The 24,147-nt window shown below is 46.3% G+C and overlaps 1 protein-coding gene across 2 annotated transcripts in view; it reads left to right on the top strand.

Moving 5' to 3' along the window:
* The window catches only part of fat1a (FAT atypical cadherin 1a), a 103,856-nt gene that overhangs the window by 61,036 nt on the left and 18,673 nt on the right, over positions 1 to 24,147 (top strand). Inside the window, exons 4-11 of one of the 2 annotated variants that reach the window (XM_088372394.1) lie at positions 3,534 to 3,812; positions 5,497 to 8,763; positions 13,338 to 13,652; positions 18,044 to 18,105; positions 20,425 to 20,760; positions 20,990 to 21,206; positions 21,654 to 21,722; positions 22,157 to 22,296. In XM_088372394.1, coding sequence (XP_088228520.1) covers positions 5,526 to 8,763; positions 13,338 to 13,652; positions 18,044 to 18,105; positions 20,425 to 20,760; positions 20,990 to 21,206; positions 21,654 to 21,722; positions 22,157 to 22,296 — 4,377 coding nt within the window. In that variant the 5' untranslated portion in view covers positions 3,534 to 3,812; positions 5,497 to 5,525. The remainder of the gene's footprint in view (positions 1 to 3,533; positions 3,813 to 5,496; positions 8,764 to 13,337; positions 13,653 to 18,043; positions 18,106 to 20,424; positions 20,761 to 20,989; positions 21,207 to 21,653; positions 21,723 to 22,156; positions 22,297 to 24,147) is intronic. The other variant, XM_088372395.1, reaches the window with a different exon arrangement.

Genomic DNA, 24,147 nt, shown 5'->3' with positions numbered 1-24,147 from the left:
TCATAGATTTCTGGTAGGAAGAGATTATTTAATCTTATTTATGTCAGTATGACATTAAAATAGTCAAGAAAGTCATCCATACCAAATAGTGTCGGTTATTTATTTTCACTTTCATCCTTTCTGGCGAGTAAGGAGGCGTTGCGGGATTGAAAATCTCTCCAATGTCTCCGTCTCGCCGTCTTTAAGACGAGTCGCTGATTGTTGTTTCCAGACCATGAAAAAGCGACGGCAGATTCTGTTTCTGGTCGATAGTGTGAGAAAAGGCCCAAGTTTTAATCATAACATGAAATGATGCCGCCTGCCTACCCGGGCGGCGGCGGCGGCGGCGGCAGACGAGTGCGATGAGCGTAGCTCGGCATCACATTACGGCGTTTCTCCACAATGGTGAGCCTCTATTACAAGGCTTTGCTAATCCATCCATGAAAATCCATGTCCAAAATGTGCCTTTTGTGTATAATCCCGACACAATTTATGTGGGATTAGGGATGAGTGCAAGGTGGGGGGAGGCAGCCAGGCATACATGCCAAATATTGGAAACCAGAAATATCAATGTCGCTGTGCTGCTCAATTGAAAGACTTTTTAAAAAAAAAAAGTTTGAGCTATTTTAGCCTAAAATGACCCAGGTCCTGATTCTCCAACTATCCCCCTGTTGTCTTCATGCTAAGCTAACAGGCTAATTTGGGTGCATCGTTGATGTTCTCTGTCCCCCTGTTCTCTTCACGCTAAGCTGACTAAGCTAACAGGCTAATTTGGTCACATCGTTGATGTTCTCGTCCAATTTTTAGGCGGCAACGCAAGCACCATCAGTGACGTTCAAACAATTTTGGATTTAATCCACCGCGCTTCTCGTCGAGAGAAAAAAAAGATTCTTAAAAAAATATATTTGCAGCTTTCTGGCATCAACTTCTGCGCCATCTGTGCACGCGCCACTTGATTGTTTTCTAACGATGGAGCTTTGATTCAGTTCCAAACTGGCTTATTCCTGAACCCTGAGAATTTGACTTTCTTCTCCACAAAACCTGACAGAAAAATGTTCTGAGTTTTGTCTTAAAAGCAATTTGATTCTTACACCGTATCAGAGGAAAATGCAGTTCCGTTCCCAAGGTTGAAGCTCAATTTGTATGCAAAGCTATACGCACGTACTTGTCTATTTAGGACATTTTTTTTTCCCACTTGCAATGCGGCAGGCGGGTATGACGAGGCAATCGTGGGAAGTCTCCAAACAGGTTACGCTACAGTGCCGTGTCTCTATTTATCATTTCTTTTGCTGATTGGGGGGAGCTTCCAGTGAGGGAGGTGAGGGCATCACCGCAGGGCTCGTCCACATATATTATTCTAATCCAACCTCTCTTTATTTTACCGTTAAAGGCCGGCTGTAGAGCGGGCCGGCGCAACCAGGAGAGCTACCTCGACCTCGCCGCGGGCGTACGACAAGTCATCTGTCTTTTCTTGATCTCCGGTTTCGAGTTACCAGGGAGTGGGGGGGGGCTCACAGCTAAAGACATTAGTCACCGTGAAAAGCAGGACATAACTCACTCAACACGCCAGACGTAGCCAGCCACCGGCATGTCTCAATGAAGTCCCATTTTGCCGTTAGGCTTTGATTGATGTCTGCCGTGACGGCATCGAATAATGGATCTGGATCGGATCGCTGTTCCATTGGTTACCAACAAGAACAAATGGCGGCGCGAGACACGACGGGCCATTAAATGGTCAACAAAAGTTGAACAAAGAAACCAAGTCGAACTTGATAATCTTCCTTAATAGGTCCCCGTTTATTTCCCGCATCTGTGTCAAGGCCCGGGGGCCAGATACGGCCCGCCACATCATTTTATGTGCCAATGCTAAATTAAAAACTGAGTTCACATTAAAAAAATAGTTATTGCTAGCAATTTTTATTTCCGTTCATAATTTTAAAAGTATTTGAACAGTTTTGGCCCTCCGAAGGAAACTGACTATGATGACTAATTAGTTTGACACTCCTGATTTGGTGGGTTTGCACTTCTTGAAATACAGATTCAGAAAAAACTTTTTTTTTTCCTTTTTATGTACCGCAGTAGTACTATTTCCTCCAAAGACAAGTCCGAAGCAAAAAAAAAGCCACCCAGGACGCAAGTGCGTCTGCTCTCTGTCACAAGTTAATAAAGCACTTCCTGTGCTTTGGTTGACAGAGGTCGCTTTAGTCCGCCAGTGCAAAAAAAAAAAAGCCCGCAAGTCCGTCCCTCCATCCGCGAGGTCCATAAGGCAGCGGGACGTGCCCCCCCCCCCTCCAGCATGGAAGTGCGCAAACACTCGCAGGGATCAAAGCGGAGGAAGCAGCCGCGGGCGTCACCTGACCTGAATTCAATTAAAGCTTTACAGGCGGATCAGAAGGCAAGGTGGGGGCGGGTCACAAAGCTCAACGCCGTCTCCAACTAAACTGAGGTTGAGATGGAAGGAGATGAAACATTGAATGCCGCCGCCCTCCCCCTCGCTTCCTCTTCCTCCTTCTCCCCTCTCAAGCTCAATAATTCTCCCACATACGAGCGCACTCAAAGCCCACAGGTCTTGTCGGTTGCCTCAGCCCGTGGGCAAATGTGATTTTAATGAGCTCCTGCCGAACGGACACGAGGCCCGCATTCTCACGCCAGACCACCGAACGGCTCCTGGGCATTTTTGGTCGGCCACTTCTCAGCGTGGCGTCAAACTTAAGTTGGACGTGTGTGTTGAATGAAGACATTGGTGGATGAAAGGTGGGATATTCAATATGCCGGAAGCAGGAGTGCTTTGAGGAAGGTGTCAAGAAACTCAAAGGGGATTTATCATGAAAAGTCTACTTTTTAATAAACTTGATTCTCTGGAGTGCTTCTCTGGCTAACCATCAAGTGCGGAAATTTGCTAGAATGTTCAGGTAGCAGCGGGGCTAATTGTGTGGTTCAATGGCGACATTGGCAGATGGGTGGATTCGTGGTGCCAGCAACGAGAGCGCTTTTAGGGACGTGTTGCAAAATGAAAAGGGACATTTTGTGGAGAAATTATTTTTTAATGGCTTGTATACAAATACTGTTGTTGGGTGTCTGGAGAGCTTGAGTTGGAAATTAGACATCCATGTAAATCTCTCCTGAGTTACATAATGCCCAAAATGTTTGCGTGTACGATTTTTCCTTAATTGCTTCGTAACATTGCAGCTCATTCTGACATGGATAAATTTAGCAGCATCGTGCCAGAAACAGGAAAAGTTTGAGGGAAGTGCCAAGACACTTTTTGAGGGAACATATTTTTTCTTGTTTGAACAGTTACTTGAGTTTCTGGCATCCCTGCCATTCCATCAACATCGAGAAACAAAAAGTCTTTAACAAAATGCCAAATGCTCATTAAACTTTTGCTGGAGTGTGATATGACAGTACGAGTAATTGTATTTGTTGAAGATAGAGACTCAGCACAGTGTATTCATTGGGCCATTAACAAAAAAATTAAATTAATTATTGTCAAATTCAAGTATGATAATTTAAGAATACTTTCCCTAGAATCATATATTTGATTTCTTTACTAGTTGCCAATACGAAAGTAGTTCCAGTCCACGGCGGAGGGATACGTAACACCGCGCGAGACACGCTCGATTGGTGCACGGCGGAGGCGGCAAGTGAGGGAAAGTGGTGAGGAAGAGGAGGCTGGTGAGCGAGCGACCGCTCGGAGCTGCCACCAGATGGATCTTCGGCGAGCTAGCGGGAGCTCCACGTATCACCATGCCGACATTTGGACTACCTAAAGTACCCAGCAAACCTCCCAAGCTTCGGGATTAATCTTTACTTCTTTGGGAGAGGAAAAAAAGGTACGTGGCGCCTTTTTGTCCTGAAATAGTCCCTGTTCCGTGCGGAATAAAGTGTGGAAAAGTTACGCGTTAGTTCGCCTTTTATGGTTTTTGAGAACGAAATCACCGCTGTTGGGTTGAGACTACATTTTGATTAAAACTCAATTCATTTTTTACAAAGTAGCGATTGTGATTTTCGCGTTCGTTGTTTGAATAAAAGCTCGCTTTTTCCATCTTTCCAACAAATTCCTCCCTCTCTCGACTAGTTGCATGAGGTTGATGTTTAGAGTTGGGGGATGGGAATTCAAACTACTTTTCATTTAGCGCTTCACTTTTGACACCAACTCAAACCTCGTATTTTAAAATAAGGCCAAGCATTTATCTGCGCCGTTCTTGTCCTTACGCGTAACCCTTATTTTCCCCTTTGTTTAAAGTAAGATATTTAAAGTTGGGCTTTTTTTCCCCCCGGTATTCCCTCACAATGGACGCCCACGAGCAGCAGATGGTTCTTTGTACCTGCAGGCTATGCGCGTTCACATTTAAGGTGAACACGAAAAAGCAACTCGCTAAATTGTTCACCCCCCCTCCCCAGATTTCTCAATTCCGTTATAATGGTAATTGTGCTGGCATTTTATGTGCCGGGAACTACTTTGATGACTGCACAGGAGCCGCGAGATAGCGGAATTTCTTTATCCATCGTGGCATAATTGATGGAGAGGAATAAGTCTACGAAATGGAATACATTTGCATAATGGGATGTGTATGCAACGGTGGTTTATGGGCAATTTGCGGCGTGCGCGCAGGAATGAGTCAACGAGTCACTAGACTGCCCCCCCCCTCAAAAAAAAATGCTGTGAAAAAATTCATGTATTGTGCATGTTATTGTATCATTTTTGCATAAAGCAGTGGGACTTATTTTGCATCCAAAATGACAAAAATAATCCCCAATGTGCTATTTCCATATTTAGAAGGAAAAAAAATAATTGTCACTCAAGCAAAATACTACTAAAATGACGTTCTTTATTTGGTCTTAGTCAAGTGTCCGTGTCACGTCTTGTTTGGTTTGTCCTCAGCGTATAAGCTAAAGAAGAAAAAAAATCCAAACACGGAGTAGCAATGAAATGGATCCTCGCACCGGCACCGTTTTCTTCACAAAGGACCTTCAAAGTAATCATCAAAATTTGATCCCATGTTAGCTGGCCTAGTTTCAGTTTTTACGTTTGTCAAGACTGTGTTTCCCAACCTTTTTGAAAGGTATCGATCTTAAGCCCACCACCAAACAAAAATGTTACAATGCATATTGAAATGGTATTAAAAATTGATCTGGGCCTGTTTGGCCGCAAAGCTATTAGGCAGTTGTTTGAATGGCAAGGTGATTCCACAGGTTAACTGGACTCTGTGCTATCTAGTGGAGGAGCATTTAATTGTTCTCCTTGTGAAATTGGATACTTTCCCACGGCACAGCGCACAGATTGTGAATCACTAGCGAGGATCAGGATGACTGCTTGGGGCTTTTTTGGGGGGTGAATTCCCTTGTAGGAGTTCATTAATACAGGAGCCAGAAAATGCCCGTTTCAAACCAAAATGGCCGACTCTCAGGTGTCGGTGATTGAGAATTTTTTGTGTGTCTTGTTACGATAGATGTTAGTTTTTATTGGAGCGATGTTAAAATGTCTATATTCACGCTCGGATCTCGTTTGCGCAGGTGGTACGGCAGCGGCGCGAAAAGGTACGATGATGGGCCGGTGGGCGCTTTGGTCGGCCTCGCTGCTCCTGCAGCTGGTCTGGACGGCGGGGGCCGCCTCCCTGCGCTTCACGCAGCCCGTTTACAACGCCACCATCTACGAGAACTCCGCCGCCAAGACCTACCTGGAGAGCCAAATCAAGATGGGCATCTATGTCAGCGAGCCCGCCTGGGAGATCCGCTACAAAATCATCTCCGGGGACAACGAGAACTTGTTCAAGGCCGAGGACTACCTGTTGGGAGATTTTAGCTTTTTGCGCATCAGAACCAAAGGGGGTAGCACGGCCATTCTCAACCGGGAGGTTCGAGACCACTACGTGCTGACGGTGAAAGCGACCGAGAGGAGCACCGACGCCGAGTGCCGCGCGCAGGTCGCCGTGCGGGTGCTCGACACCAACGATTTGAGACCTCTCTTCTCGCCCACGTCGTACAGCATCTCCTTAGCCGAAAACACGGCCGTTCGCAGCAGCGTGGCCAAGGTGACGGCGACGGACGCCGACATCGGGACCAACGGGGAGTACTATTACAGTTTCCGCGAGTGGACGGACATGTTCGCCGTGCACCCCACCAGCGGCGTGGTGACGCTCACCGGCCGGCTGGACTACTCCGAGACCAAGCTTTACGAGTTGGAGATCCTGGCGGTGGACCGCGGCATGAAGCTGTACGGCAGTAGCGGCTTCAGCAGCACGGCCAAGCTGACGGTGCGAGTGGAGCAAGCCAACGAGAACGCGCCCGCCGTCACCGCCGTGGCCCTGGCGCCCTCCGACGCCTCCCCCGACCCCACCTACGCCATCGTGACGGTGGAGGACGCCGACCAGGGAGCCAACGGGGAGATCGCGTCCCTCAGCATCGTCGCCGGCGACCCGCTCCAGCAGTTCCGAGCCGTGAGAACCGGCCCGGGGAGCAAGGAGTATAAAATCAAAGCGGTGAAGGACGTGGACTGGGAGAGCCAGCCGTTTGGATATAATCTCACCCTGCAGGCAAAGGACAAGGGCAGCCCGCCTCAGTTTTCATCCGCCAAATTGGTCCACGTCACCTCGCCTCGGTTCAAAACGGGACCGCCTGTTTTTGAGAAGGCCCTTTACAGGGTCAACTTGAGCGAGTTTGCCCCACTTCACACGCCTGTCGTCATGGTGACCGCTCTCCCGAAGCACCCCCAGCCCAAATATGCTTTTAGCCGCAAATCGGAGCAGTTCACCATCAACCCCGACACGGGCTTGATCAGCACGGCGGCGCCCATCGGCGCCAACGCGGCCGCTCGTTTCGAGCTGGACGTGACGGCCGGCGGCGGGAGAGCGGCCACCAAAGTCATCGTGGATGTAACGGACGTGAACAACAACGCGCCCGAGTTCCGGCAGACGTCGTACAGGGCCGGCGTTGACGAAAACGCCCCCGTCGGAACCAGCGTCGTGACGGTCCAGGCCGTGGACCTGGACCGAGGCGAGAACGGCTACGTGACGTACAGCATCACCAACGTCCAGCCGCAGCCGTTTGTCATCGACTACTTCTCCGGCGTGATCAGCACCTCGGAGCTGCTCGATTACGAGCTCATGCCCCGGATTTACAGTCTTAAAGTCCGAGCCTCTGACTGGGGCTCCCCCTTTCGGCGGGAGGCAGAAGCGCTCGTCACCGTGACCTTGAACAACCTCAACGACAACAAGCCGCTGTTTGAGAACGTGGACTGCGATGTGACCGTGCCGAGAGACCACGGCGTGGGCGAGCAGATAACCACCGTGTCGGCCATCGACGCCGACGAGCTGCAGCTGGTGCGCTACTACATCAAATCGGGCGACGAGCTGGATCTCTTTGAGCTCAACGCAAACTCGGGCGTGCTTTCCCTCAAGAACACGCTGAGCGAAGGCGAGGCGGCCAAAAGGTCCTTTCACAGTTTGCAGATTGTGGCCAGCGACGGCGAACGGGAAACCCGACCCATGTACATGAACGTGACAGTCATCACCGCCCGCATGCCCGTGCAGGTCAAGTGCGTGGAAACGGGCGTGGCCACCATGCTGGCCGAGAAGCTGCTCCAAGGAAGCAAGGTGCACACTCAGGCCGAGCCCGACGACCACTTTGCCGACATCCACTCCATCAACAGGCATGCGCCGCGCTTCGCCGAGTCCTTCCCTGGCTCGGTGGAGGTCAGGGAGGACCTTCCCGTCGGGGGTCGCGTCGCTCATTTAGGCGCCGTCGACGCCGACAGCGGCTTCAACGGGAAGCTCGTCTACGTCATCTCGGGAGGCGACACCGAGAGTCACTTTGTGGCCGAAATGGAGACGGGCTGGCTTTTGGTCTATTCGCCTCTCGACAGGGAAACAAAAGATCACTACACGCTCAACGTCACGGTCTACGACCTTGGCGTTCCGCAAAAGTCCTCATCGCGCCTCCTCGACATTAAGATCTTGGACGCCAACGACAACAGCCCGCAGTTTTTAAAGGACTCGTACTCGGTGGAGATAAGCGAGAGCACTCCGGTGGGCACGGAAATCATCCAGGTGGACTCAACGGATAAGGATCAAGGGGAAAACGGCGCGATCAGGTACTCCATTTTGGGCGGCACCGATCACTTCGCCATCAACGCCGAGTCCGGCGTGGTGACGGTCACCAAGCCTCTGGACCGCGAACTGCGTCCCGTGTACGACTTGAAGGTCACGGCCCGCGACCTGGCCGAGGACGAGCCCCAGCGCGTGTCCGCCGTCCCGCTCAGGATCACTCTGGAGGACGTCAACGACAACCCGCCCAAATTCCTGCCCCCAAATTACCGCGTCAAGGTGCGGGAGGACCTCCCCGTCGGCACGGTGGTCATGTGGCTGGAGGCCCACGACCCCGACGTGGGGCCGTCCAGTCAGATCCGCTACGGCCTGATGGACAACGGCGACGGCCACTTTGAAGTGGACAAACTGAGCGGGGCCGTGCGGATCGTGCAGAGCTTGGACTACGAGAGCAAGCAGGTGTACAACCTGACGGCCAAGGCCAAAGACAAAGGCAAGCCCATCTCGTTGTCGTCCACTTGCTTCGTGGAGGTGGACGTGGTGGATGTCAACGAGAATCTCTACCGGCCTTTGTTCCGCTCCTTTGTGGAGAAGGGATTTATCAAGGAGGACGCCGCCGTCGGGACTTCCGTCATGACGCTCGCCGCCGAGGATGACGACAAAGGCCGAGACGGGGAGATCCGCTACTCCATCCGGGACGGCTCTGGCCTGGGGATATTCACCATTGATGAAGAAACTGGTAAGTCATTTTGCAATAAAAATCAAAGATTGGTGTGAACAATGAGATGGAGTATTCCTGCTCCTTCTCGCTCTTTCTCTCTCTCCCCTTTCTCTTTTTTTTTCCCGAAGCATTGGGGGCAGGGGTAGCAGCTGCTTGCCAGACCTAAGCGGACATTCTTAGCAGTCGCCGTGGAATGAAGCGAGTTTCTTTCTCCCCGCCTTGACCTCCTTTTCTCCCCTTCTTTGTTGTTCACGCTAATCTTTTCGACTATTGCCGGTCGGGATTCTTGCATCGTGGTAATCATTTTAACAGCTGAGTCAAATTAGCTCCAAAACTAAGCAGTCTGGAATTCCAGGAGTTCCTGCAGCACCCACGCCTTCCCCCAGACCCCCCCTAAAAAAAAAACTCACAAGCACCTGATGTGGTTGTTTTGGAACTTGCTTGCTAGCTTCCTGTGTGGCGAGACCAGATTTCATGCAGTAACGTTTTTTTTTTAATGATCATTGGAAATTGTAAACTGTAGGCTCAAGTGAGATGTTCAAAAGTGAGGGGGGGTTGATGGGTCAAGAAAAAAAAATGCCTTCGGGGCTCATAAATTTGGTGAGGGTCTGGATGAAGATACAGGACTCTGCAAAGATTTTTCGACCCATTTTATGATCTTAGGAAATGGACAGACATCGTTTGGAGGATCATGTAGGACCTATAAAACTGACAGATCTGGATAAGGCGACATAAATACAGTACTGTTAAAAAAAAAAAAATGGGAGTGCGGGATCGAGATGTAGAAAACTGCTAAACGAATTGTAGTGGGACCATGCGTTGGCCAAAGAAAATTCCAACATGGCCAAAGATATTGGCGGGTTTCCGGGTAGATTTACATGAATGCCGTAACTGTGTAAAGAGTCTCGGACCACCCGGGGAGTTTTTATGATCTGTGGTGGACTGATACAGATAGCTGGATGAGCAAGCCATTCATCGCCGATTGTAGAGTGGGCCAAGAAAGAAAAAAAACCTCAGAGTACTTGGTAAAGTCTTTTTGGGGTAAATAGAGCGATGTACAAAAGTAGCCTTGCCGTGTTTCTGGATTTCTTTCCGTTTGGATTCAGAATTGGATACACGTGAGATTTTTTCTTCCACAGGCTGTTCCCTTTGGGAAACGTTGGCTCTCAGGTATATTTAGCGTCCTATGGGGGGGGGGGGGGGGCCTGAGGGTGTCAGCTGTGGTGTGTTTGACCCCCCGTCGTAATCCAATATAATGTTGTTTTACGAGCGACCAGATAACCGGATGCTTCTTCCGCTTTCATGGAAAGCTCGTCTTCGCCTGGCTTAGACCCCAAAGCGATGATCAGATATGGATTGATTGACTTGTACCCCGCCATGTTGATCATACCCGAGACGAGCGGAATGCGGCCGAGGTGGAGGTTCGCCTAACTGGAGGGTGCGGTTGCTTTGGCGAGCTAAAGGCGTAGCGGCAAGTCGAGCTATATGCAGAGCCGCAGCTGCATCTTGCGGTGGACGCAATGTTTTTAAAACGGAGCAAAATTAGAAAACCGACATAGGAAAAAAATATGTAGATTTGAGTTTGACTTGGCAGTTGTCAAATTCTTTTTTTTCTTCAGAGTCTAAAAAGGTGTGCTCTGTTCATTTCCGCTTCAAACGAGATTGTATAATGTATGCGTTGCCCTTTCTTCTAATATATGCATTGCCCTTTTGCTGCATTCCTTTGTGAAACTGTTATTGTATTTTCCATTACAGTTTAAAAAAAAAAAAGAGAGAGAGAGAGAAGTCAGTTTGGCTTTTTCCCACTCTTCTTGCTGCAAAATGTCAAACTTTTTCATCGGAGCCATAATGGATAGATGTTGTATTAAGCGGCCTTCCTCTTTGGGTTAGCGCTCAGATAAAATCGACAGGGAGCGCAAAGTGCCACCTGAATCCAATCCAAACAGTCTTCCCGCTTGAGCGCCGTCGCCGTGGAGACGGCGGCAGGAATGCACGCGACGGGACAAAGTTGATTGCCGGCCGCTCAACCAAAAGCGCACTTTGCTCGTTGAAAGGATGCGGCGGCACTTCTCAGCCGCCGACCCCATTAAAGACCCTCTAAAGAAATTCCCCGCTGCGCCCGATGAAAACTTTGTTCATTTACCTGTTGCTCCGAGTCGTGCGCAAACTTCGATTCAGGGTCAGTCAGAATAATGAGAAATAAATAAAAAAATTCTTCTACCAAGCATTGCAAGGCCTCCACCAAGGCCTTCTGAACTCATATTACTTGACGAGACGTTTTATAAATTAGAGAGATAAACACGATCACGTGGTATGTAACCGTTAAATAAGAAGAGAATGTGTTTTTTGTTCGTTTTTTTTCACCACCCAGCCAGTTCAGACTGAGGCAAACAATCGTTTGTTGTATTATTAATGCCGCTTGTTTGTTGTCGTTGTAAAATGAAATTTAGTATTCGCTTTCATTTTGAGGCGATGAAACTTTTCATCGTTTTTTTCCCCCCTCTTCGAGAAAAGCAATGAATAAAGAAAAGCAGCGGAACTAAAATCAATCAAGACTGAACCGACTGTGCATACACAAATGGACTTTTTTTCCGAGTTTGCATTCTACGCAATCACAACGTTAAGTCGGTAAGAATAACGTGACGTGTAGTTGAGCCTCAAGCGACCTCAGATGTTCCCTTTGCTTTAATCGGTATCCAAGAAGTAGCTCCCGTTTTTTTGCTTTTGTTTAATCAGTAGGAATAATCAATTCTAAAAAAAAATATATATATATATAAAAAAGTAACAGCCTTAGTTGTCAGTTATTCCAAGTGAGAATTGCTAATGGTTTGTTTGCTAACATATAGCACGATGCTAAGCATTTACCTTTTGATGAACTGATATTTTTCTAACACATGGCAAAACGTCTGGGAACTTTCTTGGCGAGTCTGGGGAACTGTTAAAAAAAAAAAAAAACGAAGTTGCCCGGTAACACAAAGATTCAGTTCAAGCCTTTTTCTATGTTTTTTTTTCTTTCTCAGTGCGCTTGCGGAATGTGAAGCGTTTCAGCAGGTCTGCGGCACAGAGACGAAGTTCGTTTATGGAAGCATGTGAGCGGGAGGCTCGCGGAATGCGGGTCGCTAGGGGGGCTAGCGGCAGTTAGCGCAGTTCAAAGCCGGGTCCCCATGCCTTGCTGCAAACAAGCGAGTACTTCTGTTTCATCCTGACTCGCTTCTACCTTAACCATGTGGCTTGTTTCAATAAGGCCTTTGTGTATGGGAGTGCAGTGTACACATACAAAAAAAAAAAAAAAATGGCCGCGGGTCATGACACTGCACGTCTTGCTCAGCTCAGGTAGCTTTGAATAACAAAGCCTCGGGGAAAGCTAGCGCAAAAAAAGAAGTGGAAAGCAAATCTGGTTTTGTCTGTTTTTTCTTTTCTTGTGGCCTAAGGGCACTTCTTTTTTTTTTTTTTCTTTTTTTCTTCCAAGCAGCTAGGATAACGGTGCGGAATGGGCGCGGCAAGCAGATATATGTGCTTTGTTTGTAAACTATTCAGGGTGGGGTGGATCAGGTGGCAGCACTCGCGACGCACGTGAATTGTCTTTACGAGCTGTTGGTTTTCATAACGTTTGTTCCGGGCCGTAAATCAAAATGTAATTATTTTGCTTTTCATGAACATTAGGAACAAAAGTTCCCGCAAATATGTTCTCAAAAACATTTCGTGCACGATTATCATAATATTATGTACACATTAGGCGACGTTATTTTTGTAAGATTTCCAAAATATTTGCTAGTATTTTGTATTTTTCTGTATTGCAGCATTCTTCTGGTAAACCCCCCCCTCTTGCCTCGAGTCTCCACCCCACCCCCCCCAGCAACTTTTCATGACCTGAAGCCGTTATTTGTCTGGTCTCGCTTCCAAATCCCGGCTGCTGTCATTCTACAAAAGGCTGTGTCAACAAAGCGACACCCTTTGTAAACTATTTAGGTCGCCTAAAATGTATACTGTACATTTTTCTTTGAGTCCTTTTAAGTCATGCGTACTTCAATGGTTTATTTAGCTTTTGGTGCGTCCATTTTTTTTTTCACCAGGAATTCATTTTCCAAACTGTTTATTTTAGTTCACATATTGAAATCACGTTAGGATACAAAAGTTTTCCAAAAAAAACCAAAATGGCAGAATTAATCTATTGAGTTTGTGAAATTTTCTAATCGGGTGGTTTTGTATGACATTGAAAATGTTCAAATTATTTTTGATGTTTTTAAATTATTTTCTCCTAAAGACCAGTCCATCCTCACGACTTCATTTTTCTTTGACTAACCCATCTTCCTCGTGACGCCATTGTGACTGGGTGCCTTTCACCTGGTAGTTTGAAAGCTCTTTTGTTTGCTCAGCTGAAGATGGTCGCCCCCGCATGGCAGTAAAACAACCTTCCCTGCTGGCGAATGTAAACAACGCCCGGCTGGCTTCTCGTTGATACTATAGCATGTTGACACCTAAATATAACTCCTGCGATCGTTTTCGTTTGCAAAATGTAATTAATTCACCCAACACTAAAGTATTCGCCCCAAAAAAATCCCTGGCTAAACTCTATGGTCTCGTTTCTTTAGGCATCATCCGGACGCAAGAGCTCCTGGACCACGAGACCACTCCCCACTACTGGCTGACGGTCTACGCCATGGATCGAGGCGTGGTTCCGCTTTCCGCCTTCGTGGAGGTCTACATCGAAGTCCAGGACGTCAACGACAACGCGCCACAAGCGTCAGAACCCGTCTACTATCCGTCCGTGATGGAGAACTCCCCCAAGGACGTGTCCATCATCCAGATAGACGCTGTGGACCCGGATGCTAAGTCCAGCGATAAGCTCAGCTACAAGATCACCAGCGGGAATCCGCAAGGCTTCTTCGCCATCAATTCCAGAACAGGTAAGACTGCTTTTCGGGCTATATGAATTGCTAATTGCTTGCTAGCCTTTTCCAGAGATTTATGCTAACTCTATGCTAGCACTGGCGCTTCCACACCAACACATTTGGCCACACCCCTTTTTAAATTTGATAATCGATTAATCGTTGCACCTCAACACAACCGCTAATTTATGAAAATGAAGAAGACATGTCTATTTTTTTATGGTCTGTGCCTGAGGGGTCCGCTCTCCTGTTTTAAAAGTACTTTTTCTCTAGCGGCAACTCGCAAATGGCGTGACCATTAATATTTCATCGCTTCTTATGAACTGGCCCGTGCCTTCCACACTTCGGCAGTTATGTGCGTATGTGTGTGTGTGGTCCTTCCCCCCCCTCCCAAAGGTGGTCGCAGGCTTCAGAGTTATTTTGGTTACTACCGCCAATGTGATCTTTCTGACCAAATAAGGACGGCGAGCTTAAGTAGCGCCCATCCCTCTCCCCTAAACCGTCCTGGCATAAGTCATGCATGGGTATTCCCAAGTAAACGGAGGAAGTAATTAATGCAAGAGCACGCTAACTTTCATTTCCCCCCTTCTTTGCTCGCTGATTAAATGTGCCAGGATGGCGAATAGAGAGGGGGGGGGAAAAAAACACCGCTTGCGCTCCCATAGGATTTCAAGTCCGTTGAATTAATTTCTTCCAGTGGCAAAGTGTCATCAACGTTTAAAGGTGTAAAAAGTTATTCAAGATCAAATTTGAATGATTTCTATTTGAAAACGCCTGCATAAGCTGGACACGTCAATGAGACACGACAACCCCATATTGCCGGTTGGTGAAAATGTCGAAATTTACAGCGTGCGAGGCTTTATTTTTCCATAATGACACGTTCTAAATCTGCGTCGGCGGGGGCCCCCGTCTTGGCGTTCATGCACAGCCTGTGAACCAAAGGTTGGGAAAATAAATGAAAGCCTATGTTTTGCGTGCGTGCATGTGTGTGTGTGTGTACCCCTTCGGCATGTGTTTCAAGCTAAGCTAACAAGCTAAGTCGTCCTCCTTTATCTACTGCAGCTTCACTTGGTGGTCGTGGTTGCCCGGCACTTGCTGGAATAGAAACTACGACCTTCTCCGACACAAAACTTTAACACCTGAAATCCTCGAGCGGGTCTTTATGTCAAAAATCAACACCGAGCGAAGTACGGAACGACTTAAAAAGAGGCGGGAAAATCTGGAATGGAAGTGATGGCTTTTGGTTCTCCGCTCAGAGTTTTATTCGTGTCGTTTTTGTGCGTCAAGGAAGGTGCATGGATTTCAAAATCAACATCACAAGATGGAATTTGCGGCTTGCCAGAGTTCGGGGTGTGCCAACTCGCTTAAAATGTAAACTAGGCAAGGCTGCTCCAATTTGTGTCACGATGGGTGGACAAGCATTCATTTGAGTCCCACGCACGCATACTTGACTCATGTACACTTCAGTCGAGGCATCCCACTCCATGTCAGCTTTTATTGTCCCTTCGCGGAGGATTTGTCGGCGCACTTATTAAAGGTCGTCAATGGCGGGCGCCCGTTTTTTTAATGTGTCGTTGGACTTTGAACGGCATGCCGGTAAATGGCATGTTTGTTTTGCGATAGTAACCAAGCCAAACACGGGGAAAGAGATTGTTGCCAAGGACGGATGACAATCTTATCACGCGGCACCCATGCTAGCTCAATTAAGGCTGGGATTCCCCGCGCAAGATTTACGATGTCGCGACTGCTCATTTACTTTGTTTTCCTTAACTGTAATTTTTGAAATGATATCCCTACTTAGTGTTTATTACCACTAGTTTACTATAAAACCGAGTTCAGAACAAAGAAAATTACATAATCAAACCACAAAATTTGGCCTTAAGAGTCTGCTAGCTTAATGCTAACAGTCAGTGCTAATGAAACTAGCATTGATGTTGCAGTAGGTAACGCTTCAAATAACAACGCAAACTTTGTTAAATACAACTCAACTGTGCAATTTTTAACTTTTGTCTACCTTGTTTTTGCATTTGTTGTAGTTTGTGTTTAAATGTTTGCGTGTTTGTCGTTTTCTACCTCGCATTCATCGCTATCTGTAGTCGGGAGTCGTTCTGGTTTGGATTCAAGCGAAGGTGGAAAAAAAATCGGGATGCTTCTCATTGTTACCTTTTCACCAGAGACACATTCATTATCACGGGAAGTGAGATAGGGAAAGGATAACTCCAACAACTTCCTGCGTTTCCTGCCTATTGTCCTCAGGTCAAACTATTCTCACACTGCCAGTGAGAAGAATAGTTGGATATTACCTGAATACTTTTACACAACTTTTTTTTTTTTTTTTGCTCACGTGTCATGACTCATGACTATTTCTGGACGAAAATACTGTTAATGACCTTTTGTGTCCCATAGGAATATAAGCTACTTAGTGTATTTTTATTTTTTTTAAATGGGACTTTATTCTCTTAAGAGTGCTTTCTTTTTCCTAGATTAAGAAAATGAATCTTGTAAGATCATAGGTGAGTGATTAAAAAAAAAGGCAAATAGCGATTCTACTTTTCCAACAACCCCACTGGCCTCCATTTTTCCACGGAAGGATAGAACTCCCCCCCCCCCCCCCCCTCACCCGACTACCACGACTATAATTACCGTCAGCTCTCCTCGGCCCACGCCTCGCGACAGCTTTGTGCACGTTGGGACAAAAGGAAGGCCTGCGTGTTGGAAGCGCGGACTTCATTTGGCTCGCCAACCCGATCATTTTCCACTTTTCGGGATCGTCCGCGGATCCTTTGCATGAAAGGATGGGTTCTGTTTAGCAAGCATTCATTTTAGGTCCAATAAAGCTATATAGGAAGCAAACTTTGAAAGAGATGAAAGTATTCGGTGAGATGTTTGCCTTGGCCTTGAATCCGCCGCTTTACGCTTTGCTGTCATCGTGCAACAAAACCAGGACAAGATGTAGGACACAAAGGCAACCAAAAAAAAAAACTGCTTCTCTGAATCATACTTTGGCCACTGCTAGGCTACATGTGTCAAGTGACACAATTATTTTATTTTTTTGTAGCTCCCGAGTTTGTTTGGCAGCAAATATGCAACACATTTTTCCGCATTTAGGACTATTTTCAGAAGATTAACTAACATTTCCTTCAGCCTTGAGACCAAATATGCTTTTTGCTCTTCAGTGTTCCAAATTTAAGACATGAATTTTATCTTTAACAAGAAGAATTTTCATAAGATTGAAAACAAAGACTGCATGCTTCATTTGTGCCATTCAGGGTGAAAGATTTATTCTTCCTGTTGTTCGAGTGAAGGTCATAAGAAAAGAAAGCACATTTGTTTGGTCTTTTTTTTTTTCCTTTGAATGAAAATCAGTAGTCTTATGTTTAAGATTAAAAAGAGCCAAAAAGGAAAGGCCGAAAATGGAAAAGTTGCTCGAGTGGCCGGCTTGTCTTTTCCTAATTGCAGTGCTGAGCATGCGACTATTTCTGGGCAAAACCGTAAGTTGTGGGCTTCGCGCTCCTCGCTGGCTTTTGGGGTTTCGGAAATCCTTTGCTCGATGCTAATCGGGTCGCGTTGCGGCGATGGGGCCGCTCTTGGTGCGGTCCGAGCTGGCTCATCAACTCGGCGCTCGGGTGCAATTAACGCTGGCAGGACGAGCACGAGATGCCGCTGAGAACGTTGCCGCTTGGCCAGATTTTCTTCCCCCTTTGTCTGCTTGTTTGACGAGCTGGATTTATTTAGCGTTTGGCAAAATGTTGCCCCATCTAGCCAATCGATGAGGCGGAAAGGCACTTTCTGCAATCAGCAAGTGTCTTTTTTGACACACACTGAGGCAGGAGCTGGAAATGAAGGGTCCTAATTGGGAAGCCATGTGAATTGTTTTTATGTTAGCTAGCAGACGATTTTCAGATTCAAGGAGGATTATGTTCAGATTTGAATGATTGGAATAGACTATTGGGTTTAGGATTTTTTTGGGTTGGGTTGTCTGTCTGTAAATTAGCTAACAACCTAACTCCTGGTTTGGCGAGAATACCGTAAGGATTAAACGAGGGCTGTCACAAATGAATCTTTTTGGAATCGATCATCTCTATCGCTAAGAACAAAAAAAACCCGACCAAAACTACTTTCTGATTTAGTTGTGTCTCTTCCCTGTTTTTAGATACGTTAAGTGTTTTGTTTGTTCAGCTTGCGCAGGAATTAAGCACTATCCAGCTGAGCTATTCGGGCTGGTCTTGGCGGGGCTTTGCGACATTTCGCACGTGTCCGTCTGGCAGCTGTCTTGGCCCAAAAGTTCTTAACGGCGGGAACGTTTTTTACGTCTACACCTGTGCATGTTTTACGGTTTTTATGACACTACATTATTTCTGAATAAAGTGTATTTATGATGATTTAGTGATTATTTTTCACCCCTATAGGCCTTGTTACGACGACGTCGAGGAAGCTGGACAGAGAGCAGCAGGACGAGCACATTCTTGAGGTAAGGCAGAGACTATGAAGTTTAATGTGGCTCAGGGAAACTGTCTTATAAGGGTCGGTCGGATTTTCAAAAGATTCTGGGTGGCGCTACAGATCCAATATGGCCGCTTTAAACCAAAATTGCAGACTTCCTTCTTTTAGAGTTCCGGAGTTTTTTTTTTTGCTCATAAAAGTACATTTCTTCTTGCTATGTAAAACTGTCTTTGGGGGTTTAAAAAAACAAATCCATGAGGGTATTACTCATCAAAAATTGATGCTTCAAATCTAAATGGCAAACATTCAGTTTGGTCCTTTTTTGCAGACTCTTGTCCAGGTTAGCATGTGTTAACATTTATCACTGGTTAGCACTAAAAAAGTAAAGTCCTCCCCCCCTCCCCTGCCTGTCCCCACCACTCTGTCTTGTACACTAGGAAACTGCAGTCGATGTTTTCGACTCCAGGCTTTTAATTGACCTCGGCCTTGCTATCTTTCCTCGCCACACAAGCCAAAGTTGATAATGGAGCCGTTTTAATTGCCTTTTTTCTCTCCACTTCTTCTTCTCGGGCTTTTAATTACAGTCGGGAGCGGCGGCGTTCAGCTGCTCGTACATCTGCTGCCTGAGCCGCGTTATTTCTCATCCTCGGATTGTGATACATGTTTCAATTAAAGCCGTAGAATGCGATTCAATAGCAATTTCCACAGACGATGTTTTAAAACAAAGGTACAAAGAGGCAGAGTAGAATACATAAGACGATAAATACGCTGATCCTAACAGCTGTTGATGCATTTTAAAAACCTTGACATAACCAAACTATACTGTATTTTATAAACAGTGGAGATTTCTAATCAGCTCCAGGGTCTAATGGTGGCGACTCAAACTTTGTTTTTAGTCACAATATGATACCAGTGTAGAAGTAAACTGCCGCTATCAGTAAACAAAACACTCATGTTAGCGTTCCGAATTACCATGTGAGTGTTAGCCACTGTCAAACGTTTTTTTTTTTTTTTTTTTTTTGCAAAACCAGACGCACCCAGTCGGAGGCGGGCAACTTTGGCACAGGGGGTCGAAGGCATGTTGGTAGGTTCCTGTGCCTGGTTGTAAAACACAGGGAGCAGTTAGGCCAGCTCGTCGGTCTGCATGGGAGAGGTTGAGCAAGGGGGGGAGTAGCAAAGTGGGACATGCCGGGGCATGCTAAGGAATCAGGTCCCTGGACCAGGAAGAGTGGAAAGAAGAAACAGAAGGGGGAAAGGCGGAGGGAGGCTGAACATCTGCTGTGAACAGTGGGCTTACACAGCATGCCTTTAGCGCAACCTAGATCACTACCTGAGTGCTACGCAACTGGGCAAACACACATCCTTACGTGATGATGCAATCGCCTCATGTGTAGTACAATAGTACAAAAGGTGCAATTTCTAAGTTGAAGTACGCTGTTACTCGTACTTCATTTTTAAATCGAAGTACTAGTGAAGTATAAAGCCTACTTAAAAGAAGGTAACCACAGTCGAATGTAAGTTACATTATTGAAATGTAGGATTTTAAACCATTGTAAACTGTAACAGGCTAACCAGCTAAGTAGTCAACTTTTTTTTTTTTTTTACACTATTAATATTTATCCCCACAATACTACTACTATAGTTGTTTGCTAGCTTGCTAACTACGCAACTGAAAATACTGCCATCTACTGGTTGGAGTCTGATACTGCACTAAAATCATCCAATTCTCATTAAAAAAAAACCCCAATAACATTAAATTAACAAGTTGTCCAGGTTAATTCCCAACATTCTCCATGAACACGGTGTTGCACGCTAACAGCTAATAGAACTAGCCAACCAATCCTTCTTAAGTCTTGTATCAATGGTACATTTTGGCAGAAATCTGCAGACGCCCCAAACAACTACATTAGCAGGCTAATTGAAATGACGCTAGCAAATGGTGTGTAGCTGGAAGGTGCTTCTTAATGGCGGCGACATTTGTTGAGCACTTGTGGCGTCTGATGCCAGCAGTACTCTGACTGCGCGTTCAGTTTTTTTTTTTTTTTTTTCCATTCCCTGAGTAAAAGCCTCAATAATGACACAAAGCTACATCTGTTCTTTGTGTGAAAGTCAGAATGGATACCGCTTTGGCAATCCGAATGCTTTGAGTCATCATAGCATGAATGTTGCAGTCCAGCACAGAATTCAAAACGTAGCCATCGTCCATATGTCATCCTACATTAAGCAGGAAGCGGGCCAAGTTTCGACCAAAGTTGTACAATTCCCCAAATTGTCAGCGTTCCCATGGCTTTTAAAACCATCACAGTTCCGGTGAATTAAATATTATTCCGATTATTTCTACCAACAGGTCACCATCTCCGACCACGGCATTCCGGCCAAATCCACCACGGTGCGCGTCATCGTGCGTGTGCTGGACGAGAACGACAACCGTCCGCTATTTCTGGAGAAGTTCTACAAGATCAAGCTTCCCGAGCGCGAGCGGATCCCCGAGAAAGAGCGGCCCGCCGCCCGGAGAGACCCCGTGTACCGCGTCTTGGCCTCCGACCGCGACCACGGCGCCAACGCCGAGATCTCGTACAGCGTGGAGGAGGGCGACGAGCACGGCAAGTTCTTCATCGAACCCAAGACGGGAGCCGTGTCATCCAAGAAGTTCTCGTCGGCTGGGGAGTACGACATCCTCACGGTGAGTTTTTGAAAGTCGGAGGCGGGCGCCCCCGCCGTGAGAGTCTCTGAGGGAGAGACAGCGCAAGGAAGATTGTCTCGGCTGACAATCTCCTTCCCGCTACACTCTCTCCATAAGACGAAAAATCGATATGAATATGGAGATTGTGTGTGTGTCGCCCATATCAATTAGTTGTAATAAAAAAAGAGCACACAGAAGCTAACGTGCTATCGTTGCCTGACCGTTTCAGATCAAAGCGGTGGACAACGGGCGCCCTCAGAAGTCGTCCACGTGTCGCCTCCACATCGAGTGGATCCCCAAGCCGGAGATTCCGGCCGACGCCGCCCCGCTGGTCTTCGAGGAGTCGCCCTTTTCGTTTTCCGTGATGGAGAGCGACCCCGTGGCGCACATGGTGGGCGTCGTGGCCACCGAGGCGCCGGACATTCCCGTGTGGTTCGAGATCACAGGTAGCCGACGCCGTACATTTATGTTGTGGATATTCAAATGTCATGTGACTTGTGACATCAGCAGAGAGACTGGAAGAGCCACAGAAAGTCCTAGATTAGGACCAGATCGTTTTTAGAGAACAGAAAGTTACCGATATGCATCAAAAAAAAGAAAAGTTTCCAAAAGTCCAATTCAGTTCCCCTTTAAAGGGAAGAGTGCATTTTAAGTTTGTCAAAAGTTCACCCGACAACTAATTTGAGTCTTTAAACGGAACCCGGTTTTGAAATCCACAAAATAACTCCGATTTTGTCCAGTGTAGCGCTAACTTGTCCCATTTTATGACCTCTCAAAAAAACTTGGACTGAACTTTCCTGGCACATTTCCTTCTTCTCCTCAAGCACTATCCCGTGATTTCTTTCTTTCTTTCTTTCTTTCTTCCCTCTCTGGTGCGTTGTCACGCTTTCAAGGCGACATAGAGGACACTGAGACGTTTTACGTTCTTCAGACAACTTGCGACCACAACTGTACAGCAGAAGGTAGCTGCTGGCAAACTCGGTGTCGTTTCGTGCCTCATGTTTACCCTCCATTCGATTTGAACATTGTTTACCTTTTATTTTCACATTGTCAGTATGTTCTTATCGCCTTTTTCTATTGTGTTGAGTGTTTTATTTATGTTGTTTTTAGCTTGGACGCGTTTACATGACAACCAAAAGAAAACACTGCAATGTGCATGCCAGGCCTGTAGGTGGCAGTGTCACTTTGGAATGACACAGCACCGCAATCAATAAATCGCAACAAAATGAATAGTTAAAAGTGCAGTTGTCATGTAAATAAATGTCAGAATTTTTTTTTTTTTTTTTTTACACATCTGGTACAAACCTCCCCCACCTCCGACCCTTGAGTTATCTCCCCTTTGAGTGTTGTGAGCATACAAACTACATCTTTTATTTGATGGTCCTCTTTCTCCCAGGCGGAAACTACGACAGCCGCTTTGACGTGGGCAAGGCCAGCGGCACCATTATTGTGGCCAGGCCGCTGGATGCTGAGCAGAAGTCCAACTACAACCTGACGGTGGAAGCCACGGACGGGAACAGGACGGTTAGCACACAGGTAAGGAAACCGATGGAAAATCTCTTTTGACTTGACCGCCATATTCGGTCAGCTCGGGTAATTAGATTTGTTCGCGCATAGGTAATTAGCTTTGTCTAGTTTGTAGATAACAAATTTTGCCTGCAGTGGTTAATCACTTGTCATTTGATTGTTGTGCAAATCCATTCTGTGAAATGAGACTATGAGCGCTAATGAAGGCTGACGTGTTTTAACGATGCTAATTAGCATACTGCGGCAATTAAAAAAATAAATCCTTTCCTGAAATTTGAGGAATAATGTCAATGAAATTCATCCGTTCCTGCAGTTGTAATTTCACCATCATAAAAGTCATTTTGAGCAATATTTTAGCCAATTCGCATATAAGTCAAGTTTTTTTTAAAATTATGAATGAGTCTATTTTTACGGGAATGTAATAATGATCTTGTAAGTGCACAACGAAGGATTTTTAATCATTACTAAATCTGTGCTTAACAATTTATATTTCCAAGAAGAGAATGACAGAAACCCGACTTAAATTCTTATCATAAGCGGCGCTTCTTTTATTTCCAAGAAAAAGCGACATCGGGAGTCGTTTGCTTGAAATTTGTAACTGTAAATGAATATGCAAATGTGCATCTTCACGCTTGGAGAAAAGTGTCTGCGTTTTTCTTGCGATGCCGTTCTCACGGTCACGCTTTGTCTGTGAGATTTAGCGATGTAGCGACATGCTAGTTTTGTGCGGTCTTCCACGCTCCGCCGTTGCCACCCTTTGTCCTTGGTTGCGAAAGAATCCGTTTGTTGTCGCTGGCTATGAATGCGGCCTTTCATCATCACGCTTCTTCTCGGTTGAAGCCGAGCCGAGCCGCCCTCGCTCCTCCGCAGCGCGTCCTTTCATTTAGTGCAGCACTTCTTTTTTTACAAGCAACAAACATCAACTCGTACATCAATGAATTGCACTCAAAGGTGAACCGATTTTTGTCACAAATTTGCCTGTTTTACAAAAGTTTCTTTACAGGCAGAATTGAATATCAAACTTACATTCTTGTCATTTTGCGGAATGAATCATGGTAATGAAATGAAAGAGCAAATTTGACATTTTCCTAAATAGATCAAATTGGCCTGCGTTAATTAGCATCGTTTGAAATTCAGATCAAAAATTACACGTCAATTTGTGAAATGTGAATGACCAAGGGACGACTAGACGGGCTGACCTCAATAGATGTGTGTGGGAACACGCAAGCCCCAAATCACGAGTTGTCGCTGCAAACTCGATTCTCCGGAGACAACATATAAGTTTTGTTTGCCTTTCATTCAGTCTTGCCGAGTTTGTCTCCAAATTAGACTGGGTGGGCGATCACACGCATGGCGAAGGCGACCTCGTGAAAGTTCTGCTCCATTATCTTGTCTTCAATCAAAGTCATGTGGAAGCTACGCCTGACACGCTACGTTGGCCTATTTACACTGGCTTTTCTTCACTTTTTTCTTTTAATAACATGCTTACACGTATATACCGGGCTCTTTTCATGACATGGCAGGAAGAGAGGACGCAGTGTATGCAGTATGGCGTTAATCCTGTTTTGGTAACATGTGTGCGTGCCCGTTGCCAGTGCCCGCAACCTGCCACCTGGCAGGGGGGCCCGGTCTTTCCAAAGCCAGTCCCAGTTGGGGGGAGATCGGCACAAAACACCCCCGCCCCTTCCTAATTCTGCACAAAAGGTTACTTCATCACATTCAATCCATCTTCCTTCCTAAGAGTCCTTTGTCATGTTTCAAGTCGGAAGGACCCGAGGATTGAGCAAATGCTAACACTTGACATGCTAACATAAGGCGAGAATGGTACACAAAGTTCCGAGAGACTGATAATGATTTTGG

The sequence above is a fragment of the Syngnathus floridae genome, chromosome 4 (assembly GCF_059516105.1).
Source record: "Syngnathus floridae isolate MCC-2025c chromosome 4, RoL_Sflo_1.0, whole genome shotgun sequence".
NCBI lineage: Eukaryota > Metazoa > Chordata > Actinopteri > Syngnathiformes > Syngnathidae > Syngnathus > Syngnathus floridae.
The sequence above is the reverse complement of the archived record's forward strand: the minus strand, read 5'-3'. Positions and strand labels throughout refer to the sequence as shown.